Below are 20,365 nucleotides of genomic sequence, written 5' to 3' on the forward strand. Positions count from 1 at the left end.
AAAAACTCATTGTTCCCCTGAACTCTTCATTGTATCTTATTAGTATATGCCACCTTTCAAACTTACCTCTATAAAGCCCAAAGAAACCTTCATAACGTAGCACTTTCTTGAAGCAATCAAAGCTGTTTTTATACATAAGTTCTCCCACAAAAGAGCCTGTAGAGCGCTGGTTTTGCATACGAGTTTTTACCAAATCAATTGGGTAGACTGCCGTGGCTCCAACAGCTGCAAATAAAAATCAAGCTGTAAGAAAATAATGATTTGTGGTGTTTGTCTGCAACTGTCATCTTCCACATTTCTCTCTCTCTCTGCACTTGGTTTTATCTTTTTTTTTTCTCCTTATTATGTTTTGGATATATAAAACTACCACCCACAATTTTAACCAAAAGCATTTCTTGACCCTACTTCATTATTAATCTGATTCTTCTGAAACTGGTTTGGTGACAAAATTAAGTAGAAACACCACCCGCAAACTCCAACAATTTTCCATAAATTCCATAAATTCTTGTAGACCAGACCACCTCTTCCCCTTCTATCTTATAGTCATCCCAGTCCTCAGATGTGGATTCAAGGGAAAGATGGGGAAGCCTTCCACACTCAATTGAAAGGCAGAAGTGGAGAAGGGGAAGAAGTGCAGAAGAAAAAAAAATACAAGCAAAAACCAGTGAAGATGAATTCTATTTTGCTCAGCCATGACTAACCTCCAGCTACTGAACCAAGGGCAAACCTGTACGCTGATTCTGCAATCTGGATGAGAACAGGTCGAGACACATCACCCGGAGCTTTCTGTTGAGACAGGATTTAAAATAAAAGAAAGAACAAGAAAAATAATCAGACAATTGTATTTCACAAGGGAATATTTCATGATTAGACAGTATACAGATACCTGGAGAAAATCCCAGAATACATTGGAGATTTTGTTTTTAATTATTATTTCTTTTCAATACATTTCTAAGCATCATATAGTACAGCCTCTTCAGTTTGGGACAGAAAATACAAGAAAGACTGATGCTACAAGAAATTATACAACTCTAAAATCAACAATCCAAATACGCATATAAAAGGGCACACATATTACACCTTAGGTTATTAATTTTCTACAGCTAAAAGCAACTCCAGTTTGGAATTGTGGCCAAAAATAGGTGTGCCTATTACCTCTCAGGCTGTCAAAGCATGTATGCGAGCATTATTCATATACATTTGCTCAAGGACAATAGGGTTTCATAAAATACCCCTACAATTTCAGTTTTCTTACACTCCATGAGCATTAGATTCAAGTGAATGAAAAATACATTTCAGAACTGCTCCAGATTAAAAATTGCTATCCAATGAGAGAATATATATATATATATATATATATAAGTAAAAATATATCAGAAAATATATCTGTATAACAAAAATTATGCAGGTTCCTTAGTACTTCATAGATTTTTTTCTGAAAAATAGATTATACATATAGATTTTTTTCTGAAATATATATAGATTTTATATACTTTTTTTTTTTAATTATTTTTTTTTTTCTGAAAATAAGTTTAGGTTTAAGCTAATACTCCAATCTATCTGGAATTGGCCAAAAAACAAGATGAAGGCATCAGTGTTGCTGAAAATCATTTCAGTTTGAGCATCAAGCAGATGACATTAAAAAGGAACTGGATGGGAAAACCAAAAGGTAGAGGCAGATACGGAGAAATGGTGAGATTTTAAGCAGGTTCATATGTCCTAGCCTCTTAAAATGGCATAAATTATATTGGCAAAGACAGTGGCCCCAAAGCAAAAATTGAAGATGTTGCTCCTTTCAGAACTCCGCATTTTTGGCTACATTTTACTGCCACCTATTGTAACTTATGTTACTTGATCTTAGGTCCAAGCTTTTAACTCCTTTAGGAGTCTTCTAGGAATAGACGGCCAGCTTTTGGGAGCCTACTCATTTGAATTCACCCCAGCAGAGTCAACATTTAGTCACTGCTCAAACAAACAGAAAACCACCATCCTAGATACTGTCTTGAAGTTGTGGTGGTGGTGTTCAAGTGTAGGGGAGGGAGGAGAAAAAGAAAGAGAAGTGAAAGAGACGCATGTGTACACACATACACATGCAGGCTTGGCTTATGGCCTGGTAGCCCTAAAAATGTAGCCTGCATCAAATCATTGTGGTCAAACTGGCGTCTCTGCACAGACCCAGAGTAGGAAAACAAAACAAAACAAAAAAAGTTAGTCTCACAAGACACAAAGTTAAGACTGCCTTAAAATAGACAGAGAGAAAGAGGAAAACAGAAACAGAGACTTAGTTTTAAATCTATCTGTATAGTAACTTGTATCATGAAAAAATAACATATGCTACAATAATATAAAAACTAAAAAAACAGTAAGTTTGACATTTAAATCAGTAAGTTTGACTTCTTTTTTCCTCTAACACAACAGAAGTTCATCTTCTGTTATACCATCAAGAGAAGACCTTTAGTTTTTGTACATACAGAGAATATTATTGCTTATAGTGAAATTGTGATGGTAGACCAAACATAATTTCTCCTATTTTGATATTCAGCAGAGTGTAAAGCAAAGCAGAGAATACTCTGAAGCCTTGAACATGCGTGCATTTTCAGAACAAGGGCTGTCATTTAATAGACTAGATGCTGAATTTACCATCCATACTTAGAGCAGGAAGTCTTTCCTCATTAAAAAGAACAGAGAGCAACAGAATCATGAAACATAAACAACTTAATTAGGTATACACCTAATATTTACTAAATGGCTGGATAACACTCATACATCTTGTTTTATCTTTCCAAAGTAAATTACATTTAACCTGTCAAAATGCAACCCAAGAGAAAGGGGCACAGAGAAGAGATGGAAATGACATGATGCAGGTTAAAAATAAATTCTAACAAGAAGATATTCCTCACAGATATTACAAAACACAAGAGAAAAGCAACTCAGCTTTATGACTACATAGAGAGGTGGGATATCTATTTATCTAACACTGAGTACAGAACACAATACATAACAGCATCTTGCTGGCTCCTGTTCTTACCTGCCTCTGGGCCTCAGCCAGGTTGTAGGGCAACGTCCCTTCCTCCAGAGGAGCAATTCTTTCTATGTCAGCTAATGTCATGCGCCTGAGGAAATTAATTCAGCTTAGTGATTGCTTACAAATAGGTTTTGGATCACAAGCAGTTACCCGCACTTGACCACTACATTACACCCTTCTGCTTCCCACCGCCACCTCCCTCTCCTTCAGAGTATGAGAGAGGAGGAAAGAAAAAAGGGAAGGATAGATAATTCTTCACTTACCCCCGCGGCTCATATAAATCTGCTAACTGAAACAAGATGTCAACTTCCATGGGTGTAACCTGACCAAATTTCTGAGCTGCCAGAACAAACTCCTCTGCAACAGAACAGAAATACAGAAGAGAAAGAAAAACTAATCAACCCAGATACATGTAATCCAAAGCACTTCGGAGTTACTTTATATTTTAGTATTAAGCAGAAGATGCTGGTGTGGAGGGGAAGGGGGAGAGAGAAATAAAAGTGACCCACCACTAAAGCGTTCCTGCCGCTACATAAATGTATGTTTGAAATGGTATATCCATCATGCAAACGAGCACTACTCTCTGGTCTTAAAGCTTAGTGCTATCAGCAGGATTTAGGATATTTGACATACGGTATCAATCAGTTGCGGGTCAGGGGGAAAAAAAAAAAGGCAAAAAAAATCAGGAGTCAAGAGATGTGGAACTTTTCATGCATAGTCAGGGTAGGCCACATTAATGAAACTTTGGCGTTGCACAGGGAATTCTCTATAAAAGTGGTTAGATATAGCAGATAACATCTTGTTCCAAGCTTGTAGATCAGCTTACTGTGCCGCCAATACAAGTTTATGGAATTCTTCAACTACCCTTGAAGGTCACTTTAATAGGCTGCCAATTTGGCAGGAGTCCTAGGAAGTTTTTTAAACTTTTAAATATCTATACATACTTTCCTCACCCTGCCCCCACTGCCAGTTTTACCAGGACCTTTTTCTGATGGAAACAAATGAAAAACCTGGAAGGTGGACTCCAGCAGGAATGTACAAAACTACGGATGTACCAAGAAATGGGAACAAAGCAGGCTGTCTCCCCCTCCCATGGATTTAAAAGCATACAGATGAGGTCTTCCCCTCCACCCTGCCCCAGCCAAATGCCCAAGGAAACTTCCAGACTGCAAACATTTATACCAACCCTTAGTGACTTCCACATCTTTTCTATTTCCAGCCAGAGTACTGTAGATCTTTCTAATGAGCTCCATGTTGTTAAGGAGAGAATTAAATCCATTAAAATAGGAAAAGCTGACCTGATGGGAAGTGGTACCTCCAGCAGCCTAGAGTGGAGACAGTAAAAGAAGAAAAGAGAAGGGAGAGTGTTAAAAGATTTAGAAAAATCTTGACATAAAATTAATGTTTCAAAATCTTTGTAAGAGTGACAGTAGCACAGAGTTGCTTTTAAAAAAAATAATAATGCGAAATAAAGAAAACTATGAAAGATTCTTATGTTACTGAAACTAATCATGACCAGAATGTAAAACTCTCCCCACCCTACAAACCTAAACAAATACATATGCAGGATTATAACAACATAACCAGTAGTAATTTACAAAGTTCAAGTTTCAGTACTGTTTCAGTTGGAAATGTTTTATAAGTTGGCTTATTTCTAGTAATGAGGAAATCTACTTCTACATGTAAAGTATATTACTATACAGAAAATTTCAACAAAATCAAAACATATTCTGAAAAAGGTCAATTCAAACGTTTAAATTCACAGGCATTTCAAGTTGTGGAAAACCAGCAGTAAGCTCTCAGGCTTATATCAGGCAGTCAAACCAAATGGGAACAATGAGGTTCAAACAGTTATTCGTTCTCAAATGAGTACTGAACCCAAGCCTTTATTGTGAAGTGGTGTTGGGTCTGCACACAGAAAAAAAAATATTGGGCCAATTCACTAATTTAAAGTTTAAGATTGATGATCTACAAGATTTCTGAAAACAATGTGTAAGCTTGCCAAAATTTAATTGACCTTGAGGGAGAATCAAAAACCTCATCTGATATTTTCTGAGAGAGTATATGACCCAGGAAAGCTGCTAGCAAGACTGGGGAGAGAACAGAGGAAGAAGGTATCAGAAATCATTGTCCATGAGTCTTCTGGCTGTGCTTTTCACTCTATGCTCCTTCCAATATTCTGCACCCAGTTTGCAGTTCTCATCACTTTACACATCTCCCTGGAATTCTCCATTACAAATCAAAGAAGAACAAATTTCTTTAAACCTGGATATAGCCAAACTTCATATTATTTGGAAAGAGCTGCTACAAATTTCCAAGATTAGAAACTGTGGTCAAAACCAAATGTACCTTTTTTTTTCCCTCTTCATATTTATCTAAATATGAATAATATTTAATTTGGCCTATCATGCTGTAATAGAAGTTCTGCTTTGTGAGAAACACAGTTCACAAAAGACGAATCTCATATGTTCTGAAAGGCCATTCTTCCTGGAAAACTAGAGACTTTCCTCATGAGATACAGCAGAAAATTAATAAATTACTAAAAATTAAAATTATAGATTCTGCTTAATGGATAACAGAAATATAACAATAGGGTCTATAAATCAGGAAAATGTCCACTAAATAATAAAATGTATTTCAAGCCAAAAAATGTGTACACTGATGCGTAACTACTATCAGTGAATGCACTTGGGTGGTGTTGCAGTTCATACACACTCTCAGGTGTCTGGAAATTACCCTCCAAAGACCAGAACTGACATTACAATGCAAGTCCTTTGAGGATGAGTTCCTAAATAGGATGCAATAGTGTTGTGCATTTTTACTTTGAGGAAAAAAAAGAAAGGAATGACCAGAAATAGCCACAGAATTCCACATTTGTAGGTCATTACTAAGATCCACCTACTCGCTTTGTCTTTTGTCTCAGGAGACCAGGAACATTGAGAACACATAATGTAATGAGGGTTAACTTTCCTATGTGTAGAATGACTGCTAAGCTTACAAACATTCATTTGTAATGTGGACTATGTGCCACACAGAGCAGTCAAGTTACATAAAAAAGGAACCTCAGCCTTGTATCCCATGTCTTTCCCAATGGTGCTACCAGAGCTACTCACAGCTACTAGACATTCTTCAACAAATGGCGTCAGCATATGTGGTCGGATGGTGACCATAATGTCCCTGAAGTCCATAGCTGTGACTCTTCCAGCCTGAGCATTGTCCCGTTGCACAAAAGCTTGTTTTGCATGTTCTAACTGTATCTCCTGGAAATATATGAAAAACAAACAAAGCAAAAGGTTCAGAATTATTACCTTAACAGTTAGATTTATTTAATGGAATCCCATAGAATGTCTCATACTTAACAAAACACAGTTACATGTAACCCAATTTTAATTGATACTGTATGTATAATTTTCAGCCTTTTCCAACTGTTTCCAACATATATGGCCTTTGTCACTGATCTGAGCATCTAAAACAACAGCTACGATTTTTCTGCCCTGGGGGCATTAGGTCATGCAATTAATTTAACTGAGAAATGAAGGGCATGTTGATATGCCACAAGTGGAGGCAACCTCCCATGCACGAACATTAAAGTGTTCCATGATGTGCATTATCCAGTTTATTGCACGTGTTGCTGCAGGTCAAAAAATATTCCATAAAATTCTTTGCTACCATTTGAATTAAGACAACGCAATGACCAGAGATTTCCACACAGACATCCACTAGTACTGAAAGCATTCCCTCAAAAAGCATCCTCTTTAAAAATATATGTATCTATAAAGGACAGCAGCAGTTTAATTTAAAACTCATTGTATCGTGACTGGTTAAAGATCACCTCTCAATATGTCAGCTGCAGTAACAGGTAGAAACCTATCACAAGTACTATCTGACACAACCACCTGATAAACTCAGTCTGTGATTCACTGAGAGAAGATAAAAAGGCATTAGACCACTCAAAAATCTGTGTCTTTTTCTACCGTGACCTTCTCCACTTCTTCGTAAATTACTGTTAGGATTCTTTCTTATTTTTTAATTAAAAAGAACAATCCTGCAGAGATGGTAACTTGACAATGTGTATCAAAGTTTTATGTAGTTCTACAGATTTCCTTAAAGCAGAATTACATTTTGGTGACATAGTTTGACTTACCAATCAGTGTTTCTCTACTGACTGGAAGAAAACAACTCATTACCATCTCCTTCCTTCCAATTTCAAGGCTTAAAAATACTTCACTGGAAATACAGTGCCTCGTCTGAATACAAATTCATAATCAATTACTCAGAAAATGGAATCACAGCAAAAGTATGCCAGTTACACTACGCCAAGTCTTGCAATGGACAACGACACTATCCTATTACTTTAATTCCAGTTGCAAATATGCCTTAAAAGTCACATTAATCCAAGACTCACACTAGTCAGGAATCACAAGCCCGATGTACTCTTGGTGAACACGATCCTCTGTAAGTCGCCGTTTATCTCTCAGCAATATTCAAAGGGGCAGAGAGTGAATGGTGAAAGGCAAACAGGTGCAGGACCAGGTCCACAGAAGGCCTGCAGCCACCACCCATCCTACTCACCCACCTCACGCTGCCATTCAAACCATTTTTGCCTTTTCACTTCAGTCTCCCAGCCTCTCTAATTTTAGACTTAACTCCTAATTAAAACGCTATACCCTGAACTGAAAGGTATGATGAAAAGCAGCCCATATATTAGGCAGAAGAAGGTAAAGGCGGGGGGAGAGGAAAGGCCCGATCGGTGTTTCAACAGGGCACTTCACTCCCAGAATTATTCAGAAATTTCTGCTTTTAATGAGAAATGCTTGTGGGGTATAATTTGCAGTGTTACAATTTCAGTTCTGTCACGTTTCCTTTACATTACAGCCCCCTGTGTGGAGGTGTTACAATTGAGCAATCCGGCTGGATGCGGCCATGCAAGCTTCTGCTTCATTCTGGTTGTGCCTATAATTTCAACAGAATTTGGAAGCAGGCAACACTGGGAGGTTTACAGTGGGAGGAGCACAGGAACACACACAAAAAACTTGTCAGCTTGAGGCAGGCAGGTACTCAGGAGGCACGCAGCTCTGAAGAGGAGTTAGGTGTAACAACCCCTGTCTCCCTAAATGCTCACCTCCTGGCAGATGGGAACACAGGAGCAAATGAACAAAAATATGAAGACATTAACAAAAACAACTGTCATTAAGTGGCAGCATCATAAAAAAACGCCTATATTTAGCAGAAGAATAACATGGGAAACAGTGAATGTTGCTTTTCTTCTCTCTCTTGTTCCATTTGTTTTAACCACCAAAATTGCTGACAGTCCTGTGGTGGCAGAAACCAGCATTTAAATGCAGTTAAAAAAAAAAAACAAAAAAAAACAAAAAAACAAAAAAAACAACCTGGAGGACCACTTGCAGAACATAAGTCCAGTTTGCTACCACCTCTGCACAGCAGGTGTTGGTGGGCCCTTGGCTGAGAGCAGTGTCACAGCCACGGAAGCAAAGCAGCGCTCACGATCCAGAGACATATGTTAAGGGCATGTTTCTTGTCATCACTCGGCTAATTACAAAATGGCTTTAGTACCACAATCAAGTACAAGCCAAACCACCCCATCTTCTCCTTGCTTACATGATTCCTTTCTTGGTACCCATGGAATTAACTAGAGAGAATTAATTACCCCACTTGGTTAAACACGTGGTCAAGGCCTCAGTGCTGCCACTTGCCCATACTCTCGTCAGCTAGTAAATAACTGCTTAGCTGTAAAAAGACAGAAAGTCAAAGCTCTGAATAGGGTGATCTCCATCTTCTGGAGCTCCCTATTCACACCCTTAGACCAGAAATGAAAGAGTTTAAACAGACTGCAAATAGTTAGTGAAGACATCCCACTTTCTCAGCAAGGTTGGGTCTTTCCAGGCTGCAGCTGTTCTGAGCTGTGATAAGCACTGCTTTGTTCGGGTTGCATCAAATGGAAGGAAGCACAAGGACCTTCTGTCACAGGACAGTCCCAAAATGCGAACAAGACAGTGATAGGGCATATGAGAACGTTCAGACATTACATGCAGAGGAGACTTAGCCTCAAAACCAAATTTCTCATATAAAATCCATCACAAAACAGACAGATGTCACTTCTCTAATCACTGTACATTGCACAACAATGCAATAAACGCCTTAAACTCCTTAGCTCCAAAGAAAAGCTACCGATTCCAGCAGTCCCTGGTGAGTCTCAACGTTAAGGCACCTCACAGCTTGACTGTGTTTCAAAATGAGGGTCAGTAGCTATGAGCAATTTATCAGGGAAATCTGATGAGACATTCATAACATGTCCTATGCCGCGTACATGCAGTAATATAAAAAATACGACTTTAAAATAAACTCAAAAAATGCAAAGCTGTAGTAGCATTTACAGACGCTATCTGATCTGCAGAAACATTTGCTTTACCTATTTGTGTCCAGTATTGCTTACTGAGACAGATTATGTTTAAAAGGAATACAATCCTCATTGCTTTGCAATACAAATTGCACATGCTAAAGAACCTTCTCTGACTAGACTTGTTGTAAACATAGATATACTTTAGAAAATAAGCTTCTCCCTTGATGCTGTGAGTCCAAAATTCCCCCAGCTAGTATAAGACGTTGTGAAAAATTAATTTGCACATCATGGCAGGCATGCTGGCACCAAAATGTTCATGAAATTATTTCCCATCTACAGATTTTACCTCAGCTTTCACTTACAGCTCATTATGAACTTCATTACTTTCCAGGTAGATAGAAACTTATGCTTGGGTTCCATCCCAATGGATCTACAAGCCATCATATGCAGCACAATCCTTTCTACCAGAGCAAAACCTGGGGTGTCAATTATAAAGAGTTTAAAGATTACTACTTCATCAACTACTATGCTGGGCATGAATAAATCCCCAGATAACACGGAAATGGATTTAGCAAGTCCACATATAAGCATATATTAAAATCCATTCTGCAGAATAGATTTCACATGCTGGGAAAGGGGCCAACATCGCGCTTCATGAAGCAGACTTGCCGTTTAAGTGATAATAGAACAGGACTATATCCAAACAGATATAGATGTGACTGATACGCAGCAGAGACATCTGAGCTAATTTTAAGCTAGCAAAAATGAGAAGTGGGGTAAAACAACACACCTTCAGCTCTGCATTCATGCAGATAGACTGTTAAGCATACTTGAGCTAAGTAGTTTGGAGGCTATACTTTTGGACTTCTCTGTTACTGTAGACAAAAAAGGGGGTGGCTGGATATAAATATTCAGAACACCAAAAAAACTCTTCTTATTTAAAGCTAGAAGATATCTGTCTTGTGCATGGATAAAATATACTAATGTTATTTTCCGCCTAGCTTCAGCTTTGCCAGAAGTGATGATTAGCCCAAATGCTGCAACAGATAATGAATATGTAACAACTTTATGTGGTATAATAGGAGCCAATATGAATGAATTTGACTCTAGCTGGATTATTCCATTAGAAGTGGCAAATTACATTGTACTTACAGAGCAGTACCTGAAGCGCCTTACAGAACCATCTGGTCCATGTTAAGTGCAATATAAAGAGCATTCACACATCTGGAATGCAGAGAGGTAATCTGGTATCCACTGTGGTCTCCTGCTGTCTAAGGTCCAAGGTCTAGGCATCAGAACAAGGAGACTGACTCATGCAAAGGCAGAATGTCAGAAGGAAAGGCTGAGTACCAAAGGTTACAGAACTTAAAGGAAGGTTTCTATGCCTGTGCCCCAAATTCACTATCTATAATATAGAGCTGCAAAGCAAGTCAGTAAGAAAACTCATGTTCCTAGGATTTACAGTTACAGAAAATAAGTAAATAGATGTACCTAATTACTGCGACTGAGCATCCTAACGAACTGTACTGATAGCAGACAACTGTTTCAGCAGTTTTAGAACAATTAATTTGCTTAAAAGTTTCTGCTGTCTGTGCCAATGCTGAGAACAACTTTATTTGCAGCCTTACAACTTTTCCTGAATGCATCTCACCCCTCTAGAGGACACTTAAAATTGTTGATCTTACTCTCCATGTTTATACTCATCCTCCCTCTTTCTGTCATATGAAGATCATGACTGAAAGGACCACCTGGTTCGTGAGAGGATCCCTGATGTGTTCCAATACAACCTTTTACTCTGCACCGCTACATAGCTAGGATATGCTTTTGCAGTATAAAAAGGTTTAAAAAAAAAAACAAAACACAAAACAACAACAAAAAAAAAACACACCAAAAACAAACACAATTCTCCCCAGAAAATTATCACATAGAAGGAAGTCCTTTTAGTCAACAAAAGAGGATCACCCCTCTGCTAGGATGAAAAAGCCTAGTAGTTAGGACTTAAATCCAAAGCTAGATGAGTCATGCCTCAGCTCCTGCTTGTCCTAATTCAAAGAAAGAACATGAAAGAACCCAAAATGGAAAAAAAAACAAAAAACAAAAAACAACAAAACAAACAAACAAAAAAACCTTAAATCTTCCAAATACCCAGCCATGAGGTTATATGGTATTTTAGGCTGGTGGCTCTGAAACTCTTTCGTATGCGCGTATGTGCATGCAAGTGGACACCTTCTTTTGGAAGGTGTCTCTCCCTGTGGCAGAGAGGTTGGAATTTGATGATCTTTAGGATCCCTTCCAACTCAAATCCAATTCTAGGATTATACACGTCTTCCTTTCATTCTGTGTTTTTCTTCAGGTTTTCCTCTGATCTCTGAACAGACAGATACATGAGGCAAACAGGACTGGTAGTCTGTTAAGCCTGTGATTGTAATCCAACAAAATCAGGATACACATCCAGGACTTATTCTGTATGGAAGGAGGTACTGGAACAACCAAGGAACACATGTGGCCACAGGCCTTTTTTCAGATAAAGTAACGTTTTGGTTCTTTTATCCAGAAGAGGTTCTAGCTCAGCATTGCGTCACAAAATCGGTGCATATCCAAGCTACTTAGGAGTTGCAACAGTCAATACAAAACCTAAGGGAATACAATTTAATCATGTGATACCTGACGTCCTCTTCATACAAAGTTAATTAGGCTCTGTTCTACAAAGTCAATTTGAAACATTTGTCTCAATAGCATTATCTTAATTATTCCTCATCAAAATGATACCACCCCCTACTGTGAACTAACATACTTGTGTAAACAAGAAAAAAAGAAACCTTGCAGTCTTCAAGCAGTTTCCCATTTTAAAACTCTCTAGTGTAAATACTAATACAGGCATTAAGTATTCAGACAGAATACAAATAAGAATCTCACATGTTCACCACTTCAAGGATCACTTTTCCTACTACAGAGTATTTTTAATAGTAGTGCTGAAATGCAGATAATCTGTTTATTTTTTTATTAGCACAATATTTTGCTTTCTGTAACAAAGTACCCCAAAGTGTATATAGGCAAGAATTCCTTGTAAAAGAAATACAGTATTTTATTCTTTATATACCAAAAGCAAAACTAAGTGGTATTTCCCTATTGTACACACAAAAAAATGAGGAAAAGGAAAGAATTGTGTGGAAATGGCCTGCAGCAATTATCATGCAAAATATCATCTTATTGGATAGCAGCACAGAATAAAATACCAATTTGGTAAACATTCTATTTATGGACAAAATTATTTCTTAATACTAGTCTGGGTCCAAAATGTTCAATACTGTTATTTAATATTCTTTGACTCATGCAATATAGGAAACTTTCAAAAACTACCTGACTTTCTGCACACAGGGGCCAAAAACAAAAGAAAAAAGAAGAAAAAAAGAGCTACCCAGAATCAGCAACTTTACCGCTAGCTTATCCTATTTATCACCACTATCAAAGTTCAGCAGTCCAACTGTAAAAACCCACACAGTCTTTCTCACAACTTTCCCACTAGCACGGTATTTTGCAAGTACTTTGAATCTTATTAATCTTGATAACCTCTACTATACCCACCAGTAAAAACTGGGTGAACTCTGCGTATGTTAGGTGTCTTTTTCTATCCTTTCCAAAATGCAGCTGTACGAACTCTGAATTCCAGTTAAATGGAATGTGCTGATGAATCGTGGTCTGGCCAAAAACTTGCTTAGCATCCTCTGGAAAAAAAAAAAGAAAAATGTTAGTCTAATAATAAAATAAAATAACAATAGAGACGAGCATATATTTACATAAACAAAACAGAGCATATTCTAACAGGAAAGCAATATTGTTCATTTAAAGCAGTAACATATTGTAAAGCTAACCTAGCTTTTTTGTTAAACAAAATCATAATAAATGAAAAGTTTTGAACACCCTCACTAATACAATCTCTGGAATAATCTTATTTGTGAAGTTCTACATTCGCAGCATTTGATTGGAAGAGACTCAACTAGATATTTCAAGTTTCAAAATCAAGCGAGAAAGGATAAAAAATTAAAAGACAATTTATGAAAAGATGACTAAAGCTAACCAATTTTCAGCATAATCTTTTCAAACTGCTAACAATGAAAGTTTTGTGTCACTATAATTCAGGCTTTCGTATTATTCCAAGAGTTCTCCACATTCAAACAAATCAACTATAAAAATACCAGTATTTCAAGATCCACTTTTCTGTAGTTACCTTACAGGAACAGTCATATGTGAGGCAGGGGGTGGAGGGACATGGCAGACAGAATACAAACTTATCACCACCTCCAACATAAAGCAGACTTTACAGTCTCATTTTTGCTATGGGATGCAGGGCGAGCAAGTTTTGTTAATCACACCTAAATGCAAGGTTGATAGTTTAGTTCAGATTAGTTTAGTTGTCCTAACTGGCCATCAGTTTATTATGGGCTTGGCAGATGTTTTGATAGTACTTGACATTTTTGGCAAATGAATACTATTTGAAACACACCAACCTGTATCATCAGTAATAAGGGCAGTATGTTCCTGGAATTGGACTATACGTATTTTAACTCACAGAAACAGTAAGAAGACCTGAGGAAGTACTTGTCTTTCAGACAGGTCTCTCATATGATGAAGCCCACTTCAGGGCAAGAGCAGTTGTTGTCTCAGCCAAAAATAAATGGCAAGCACATCTTCCAAAGACAAGCTCAAAGCCAGAGGTTCCCAGCTGCTGTATTCCTCCCTCATGTCTGCACAAGCCTCCAGCAATGCCAGCCAGGAGCCAGTTCTTGTCTCCTGCTATCACCTGTGGGCACGGAGAGCTGTTCCCAGGAGACGCTCCCTACCCACAGGTAGAGCAGGAAGCCTCCTCCTGGCCCCCTTCACACTTCGCAGAAGAGCAGGAACCCAACCTCTCAGCTCCTGTCTGTCTCTGTGAGCCACAGAGCTGGAGGCCAGTTCCCAAGCGTGACCAGAGCCTGGGGGGAAGGAAAGCAGCACAGCTGTCTGTCTCCCTGCCTGCAGAAGAAGCTGGAAGCCACCTCCTTGGAGCCAGCCTCTACCTACGGGCAAAGCCTGGAAGCCATCTTCCTGCTCACCCCAGCGCCACAAGTGAAGTGGGAGATGCCGCTTTGGGGCCATGACGTCTCATCTTCTGCACAGGTTGAGCTCTGTTTTCTGGTTCAGTCCATGTCAGAAAGGCACAGCAGCTCTGCTGACCTGGGGAAACCCAGCCAGGATGAAATTCACAGTCAGACAAAGAAGCAGGAAATGGGTGAGAGCCAGGATGGAACAGCTGAGAGCTTGGAAGCTGTCAGGAAGCACCTAAGTTAATGAAGGACTATGACATACATAAAATGGTTGTGAGGTGGTGAAAGAGGCAAGTGTCCTGCCTCACACAGACCCAAACTCACTGCAGCTGGTACTACCTGCAGGATAAGGACAGCTTGTTCTAAAGCAAGGGGGGAGGTCATAGTCTGGGATTCGTGGAGACAGTAGAGATGATATCGAAGACCTCTTCACATCTCAACAAAGTCAGTAGTTTCATCTTTAAAAATGCACCACCCACCGATCCCTGGGATCAGTTGTGAAAGAACAAGTTGGTTTTAACTTACAAACAGAAAAACTGACCCTAGTTAACCTCAAATTCTTAAAATTCAGATCTTCAGGCCCTAACGTCCTATGAGAATTTTCTCCAAGCAACTTGAGACACTGCCCCCAGGGCAGCATTGTTCATTCGTGTCTTCAAGCTCCATCACAACTGGCTTGGGTCTCGTCAGCCAGCATTCTCCAGTGGCAAAATTCTGCTCTCAAGGCAACTGGGAGGAAAAGTCAATTGGTTCAGATTGACTGTCCCACTACCAAATGCCTGTTATTTAGGATGCTTCCTACCGACACAGCTTAGGGCAGAAGTCACATGTTGGAGATTATCTTCCTGATTTCTGCCAGACTTCCTCCCCCAGCCCTCAAAGAAAGGAACCTGCATGAAGAAGGCAGCCAGTTTTGTCCACAAACAAAAGGACTGTAAAGCTGTCTCCTCCTGCTAGCAACCACTCCGCTTTTCCAGAGGAGTGAAGATATTCCCAGGACAGCTACAGTACCTATTTAGATGCCTGTCTCCCACACAGCATTCAGATGCTCATCAGTTTCCTTTGTCCCTCTCAATCCATCTCCCAGATTTACACAGAACAAGACACTGATTCTGTTTGGATGAGTTTAGAAACATTGACATTTACAAAAACTAGGTTTGGTTGGACTCCAGACTTGTCATTGTCAAAGAGAAAAAAAAGCGCTTTCTTACTTGATGTGAAATAAGAGATAGGAAAACCGTAGTTAATATAAAAGCAGTCTCAAACCTCTTTTGATGACAGCAGGCTCCTCACAATCTTTGCTTATGTTTACATATGAAAATTACAGTGTCCTGTGATTATGCCACTGTGATTTTATTTTGATTAGTTATCACACATGAGCTATGTTGCAAGTACAATGTGTCTTGCTCCCCTGAGTTGCCTTGTAAACACTCCTTGGTTGTGGCATATAAGAAAAATTACCACTCAAGAAAATCAAAAAACAAAAAGTGAAAAAAAAAGCTAACTTCTGACAAAAGGCCAAAAACAAACAAACAAAAAACCCCACCTCTTAATATTGGCACTACAAACAGGAAAAGGAACCTTACGCAAAGGAACATAAAACCTGATCAAGCCTGCTAACCATCAGAAGACATCCAATTGTGTACTGGAACTCACTCCAAATTATTACGCACTTCTAAATTTAATCTACTAATCATCTAAGTACAGAATTAAAATAAAAAATATACAATTTTAAAATGTAGTTTGGACCTCAAACCTGGAGCTGTGAAGTTCCACCAACTAGCTGAACTATACACCTTAAAACAACGAGTAGCAGAAAAGTTTCTCAGTAGCCAGGTGTTTTTTTGTTTTGTTTTGTTTTTTTTAAGGAACTTTTTTTCAGAGTCACTGAATAGTTTGTGATGGAAAGGACACCTGGACCTCATTTGGTCCAGCCTCCTGTCAGAAACAATCCAGTCAGGTCAGGTTGCTCAGGACCATATCCAGCTGAGGGCTGATTATCTCTAGGGATGGGGATACTTTCAAACTATATATATGCACAAGTACCTACATGTCTCATAGCTACAAAAAGAATCACCATCTACAAAAATCCCACTTAGAAAATAGCTGCAATTTTTTTGCAAATAGGCTGTCAAAATGGGATTTGTTTTATACAGTTGTATGTTGCACCTTTATGCAATTATTATTTTGCTTGGTGTAGAAAACCTGTACTAAGAAGTTGAACCTTGAGAAAAATGAGATTATCCTGATGATATTGGTAGTAGCAACTCCTGTAAAGAACACAGGCTACCTTCTGCAAAGAGGAAAGCAAAAGACAAATTTGAAATTACATGAGCTATCATAAGCTAACAAGAGTTCCACATGTACCAATAAACTTTTCAAACCCTTATGGCAGTAGCTGCTTCTATATTCATCATACTCAAGGGCCTGAAGAGGAACATATGAGCATTACAGCTACAGCTTGGCTCCAACAAAGTAAAATGAATACAAAGAGTGTCAGACAGATCCTTTTTATACAGAGATATGGATTTTTAAAAAACAGAATATGCAACCCCCCATCATTCTGCTCAGACAATAGATGATATCTTTATGTGTTTTGTTAATGTTGCACTACTGTGATCTAGCATTTGGAAAAAGCTTCCTTTAAATGGTTGAAAAAAGTTCAATGTTTTCAATTACAAAGTCATTTAGATAAAATCTTACATTAAAGAAAAATTAAAGAGGGAAGTCCCGTTGGTCAAATTAACCTATTTGTGAGTAGCCGTTTCACCGTCATGACTGGAAACCCTACCACCTTGCCAACCAGTAAGTAAGGCTTGACCTAAAGCCCAGTGCAGATGAGAACAGAATGACTTCTACAGGCTTTCCACTGAGTCCTCATTGACCATTTGGAACTACGTTCTTCCATGAGGCTCTTGACCCTGTGCACACCACCAGATTCTGCAACCTCTTCCCCCTGCCCCATCTATGAGCACTTAGATCAGGGTCTGGGCAAAGAGCTGTGAGAAGCCGCATATCTCAGGTCCTTGGTTCTTGCCTGAACTAGTCCATATGGACACTTTTGCCTGCCCACCTGCCTTAGTGATCCCAAGCCTGCTGACTCTGACTGAGGCCTGTCCTTGAACCTGCCTCATCACCACTGGCTTGTCTGGCAGTTGCTGGGCTCTTGGCTGACCTTGGTCACTGTCACCAGACCTGCTTTGGTCTCCTTGTTTAGGCAGCACGGGGCTGTGCCCTTCCTTGGTGAGGTCTCTGCCTGTGCCCGTCCGTCCTCTTGTCACCTCTGCTGGCTGCAGGCTCACCCGCCCTGTGGAGCTGCCGCCCTCGCTGCTCCTGGCAGCAAAAATAAAGTTTGATGGACCTGTGCAAAAACATGTATGTCTAGAGACAAGTACATATATATGTCCAAAACACTCAAGCAATAATATTTTGTATTATCTTCTTTGACTGAAATTGTTGGGTTTTGTCCAAGGGTTCTTTGTCCCTTTTTTGTCTTTTTTTTTTCCGTTTCCCTTTCCTATTTACTGTTGTGAACTTCAAATATGCAGCACAGAGTTTATTTCCATCCTTCCACGGTCTGGCACTAAGACTGTTCTATAATTATGCCTTTTTATTTTGGAAAACATATGCTCACATCACATCTGCTCAGCTAAGATGTGAACTGATGTTTTCCTTATGGGTAGTCCAAGTACTTGACTGGGTTGTCCAGTCATCCACATTTACCCAGAAAAGCTAGAGCACTCTGGAAGTACTAGCAGTACAATCACCTTCTTGATCTCCCTGATGCTTTGTAAAGGAAGTGGGTTAAAATGGTTTTATACCTGGCATGCTGTGAATTAATAATATCTTGGAATACCTTGATTACTATGGATTGCAAAGGAAAAGTACTCATCCCTCCAACATCCCTTAGCAAAGAAGAGCAGAAATAGCTGTCACAGCCACCTATTTCCATGGGTGAGAAGTCCTGACACAGTACACTAATGCTGTATTTTTCTACCTCTTAATTCCTTGCAAAACATGGGCTACAAGCAATTCCACAATTCGGAATCAAAAAAAAAAAAAAAAAAACGTTAGGTTCTTTCCTTCTGAAAAATACTATTAGGAAGATATCTGTTAGAACTCTCACGCTGAAGCTGGCACGGTAGAAACCGAGTACATAATTTGAAGATAATGGGATTGTATTTCACGACTCGAGAAGGGTGGGGGTTGATCTGAAAAAAGGTAGCAGCTCAGGTCAGTGCAATTCATCTGCACTCCATCACACGGTATGCTTCTGTTTTAAAACATTCATTCAAAGGAGTGCAAAACCTTCCATTAGTGCACCCTGTATATTTAGACTAAGATCAGTTTCACCTGCACCTAAAACGTGTGGCTGTACATAGACATTTTGGTATAAACACCTTAATAAAAAAAAAAAAAAAAAAAAAAAAAAACTGATTTTGCTTTTGTTAAATTTTTGTGCATGCATATACGTGTAAGTGGTAGCTTATGGGTTTTTTAATAGGACTAGTTACTCCAAATTCAGAGAAAATCCCCAAAGATGCAATTAAACACAAATAATAAAAATGGTAATTTTAAACTAATTTAGCCGTGTTGAGCTAGTCCAGCTGTGGACTAGTGCTGAATTGTAGTGGACAAGCAGAGGTTTTGCTGCCTAACATAAGCCAGTGCTGCTTGTGTGTAACCAAAGCTGTTGCTTCAAATTCAGTGTCCCAATTTCCACATGGTAAGTGAAATCATCATCTGGACTCACTTCTGTTATCCCTGTCATGGAGATGTTAAAAGCACAGGACTTTCAGAATCCAGACTGACTCAACAGCTTTCTTGACACTGGCAGGGGCTGACTTTGCTGTAGCTGTCCAGGAAAACAAATTTCCTTCAGAGTTCACCTGATTGTTTCCTACAGCAGTTTAATACACCAACCAAAGTGATAAAAGCAAACTCCTGGCTCAGAGAAATTATTCTAAAAGAGCATAAAAGTTATTACACTTTACTCTCCAAATACAGACTTGAGAGCTCTATTTCTTTAACAGCTATTTTGCTTAGATAGATGGTATTAAAAAAAAATCACTTTCTTGCAAAGCATTAACATACATTTTCCCCCACTTAAATACTTCAATTTCAAATGCACCACAAAATGTACTCCCACAACAGTACCGTATTAGTATAAAACTATTTTAGTTCAATTAAAATGTCTAACTATCTACCCCCAAACCTACCTAAACTGTAATTTTCACTTTGAGCATTTCCAACATGTTCTCAGTTTTGTTTTCTTTTATCAGCTTATCAAATCAGGTCCTGCATTCCAAATGTTGGAAAAAATAGTTATTAACTGCTAGGTAACAGCAGATTTTCCAATTTAGAAAACTGAAGTACACACACTCTGAAAGTATGTGTATTTTGCCATCTGAAATTTCATATTAAAATTTGTAATAACAATATACCTTGCTAGCTTTCAGGGCCTGCTGAAGTTTTTTTGCCTTCTAGTTCGTAATTCTAGGACAATTTGAAAAGGGGATGGAAAATAAATAAATAAAATCAAGCTTAAAATAGTATACTTCTGCTGCTACAGTTTAAATATATTCTGGTGTGGAAGCTTCTGGTTCCTCTCCAAATGCTGCCAAGTAATCATGTTGTATTTTTTTCCCCAACAGCATATACAGCTGCATGAAAGATGGCTAACCCTGGGCTTACTGTTAACCAAAGAGTGACCTCATATAGTTGAGATTTACTCTCAAATTGGCTTTTTCCCACCTTTTCCACACCTATTTTTTTCTTTTTAAGTACCATGAAGTAGCAGCAGAAAGCACAATATTTTAGCCATTTGAGCATGTAGTATTCTTGAATTATCCCACCAACTGGAAGTGCTCTCTGTTACCTCTATCTTTTAAAATT

The 20,365-nt window shown here is 38.7% G+C and overlaps 1 protein-coding gene across 3 annotated transcripts in view; it reads right to left on the reverse strand.

Moving 5' to 3' along the window:
• The window catches only part of SLC25A13 (solute carrier family 25 member 13), a 105,540-nt gene that overhangs the window by 44,672 nt on the left and 40,503 nt on the right, over nucleotides 1-20,365 (reverse strand). For all 3 annotated transcript variants that reach the window (XM_084510219.1, XM_084510218.1, XM_084510217.1), the window contains 7 exons: nucleotides 12,972-13,111; nucleotides 6,139-6,285; nucleotides 4,212-4,350; nucleotides 3,289-3,382; nucleotides 3,029-3,113; nucleotides 702-786; nucleotides 67-225 (listed from right to left, as the gene is read on the reverse strand). In XM_084510219.1, coding sequence (XP_084366345.1) covers nucleotides 67-225; nucleotides 702-786; nucleotides 3,029-3,113; nucleotides 3,289-3,382; nucleotides 4,212-4,350; nucleotides 6,139-6,285; nucleotides 12,972-13,111 — 849 coding nt within the window. The remainder of the gene's footprint in view (nucleotides 1-66; nucleotides 226-701; nucleotides 787-3,028; nucleotides 3,114-3,288; nucleotides 3,383-4,211; nucleotides 4,351-6,138; nucleotides 6,286-12,971; nucleotides 13,112-20,365) is intronic.

Source organism: Aythya ferina (genome assembly GCF_964211825.1).
Source record: "Aythya ferina genome assembly, chromosome: 2".
Lineage (NCBI taxonomy): Eukaryota > Metazoa > Chordata > Aves > Anseriformes > Anatidae > Aythya > Aythya ferina.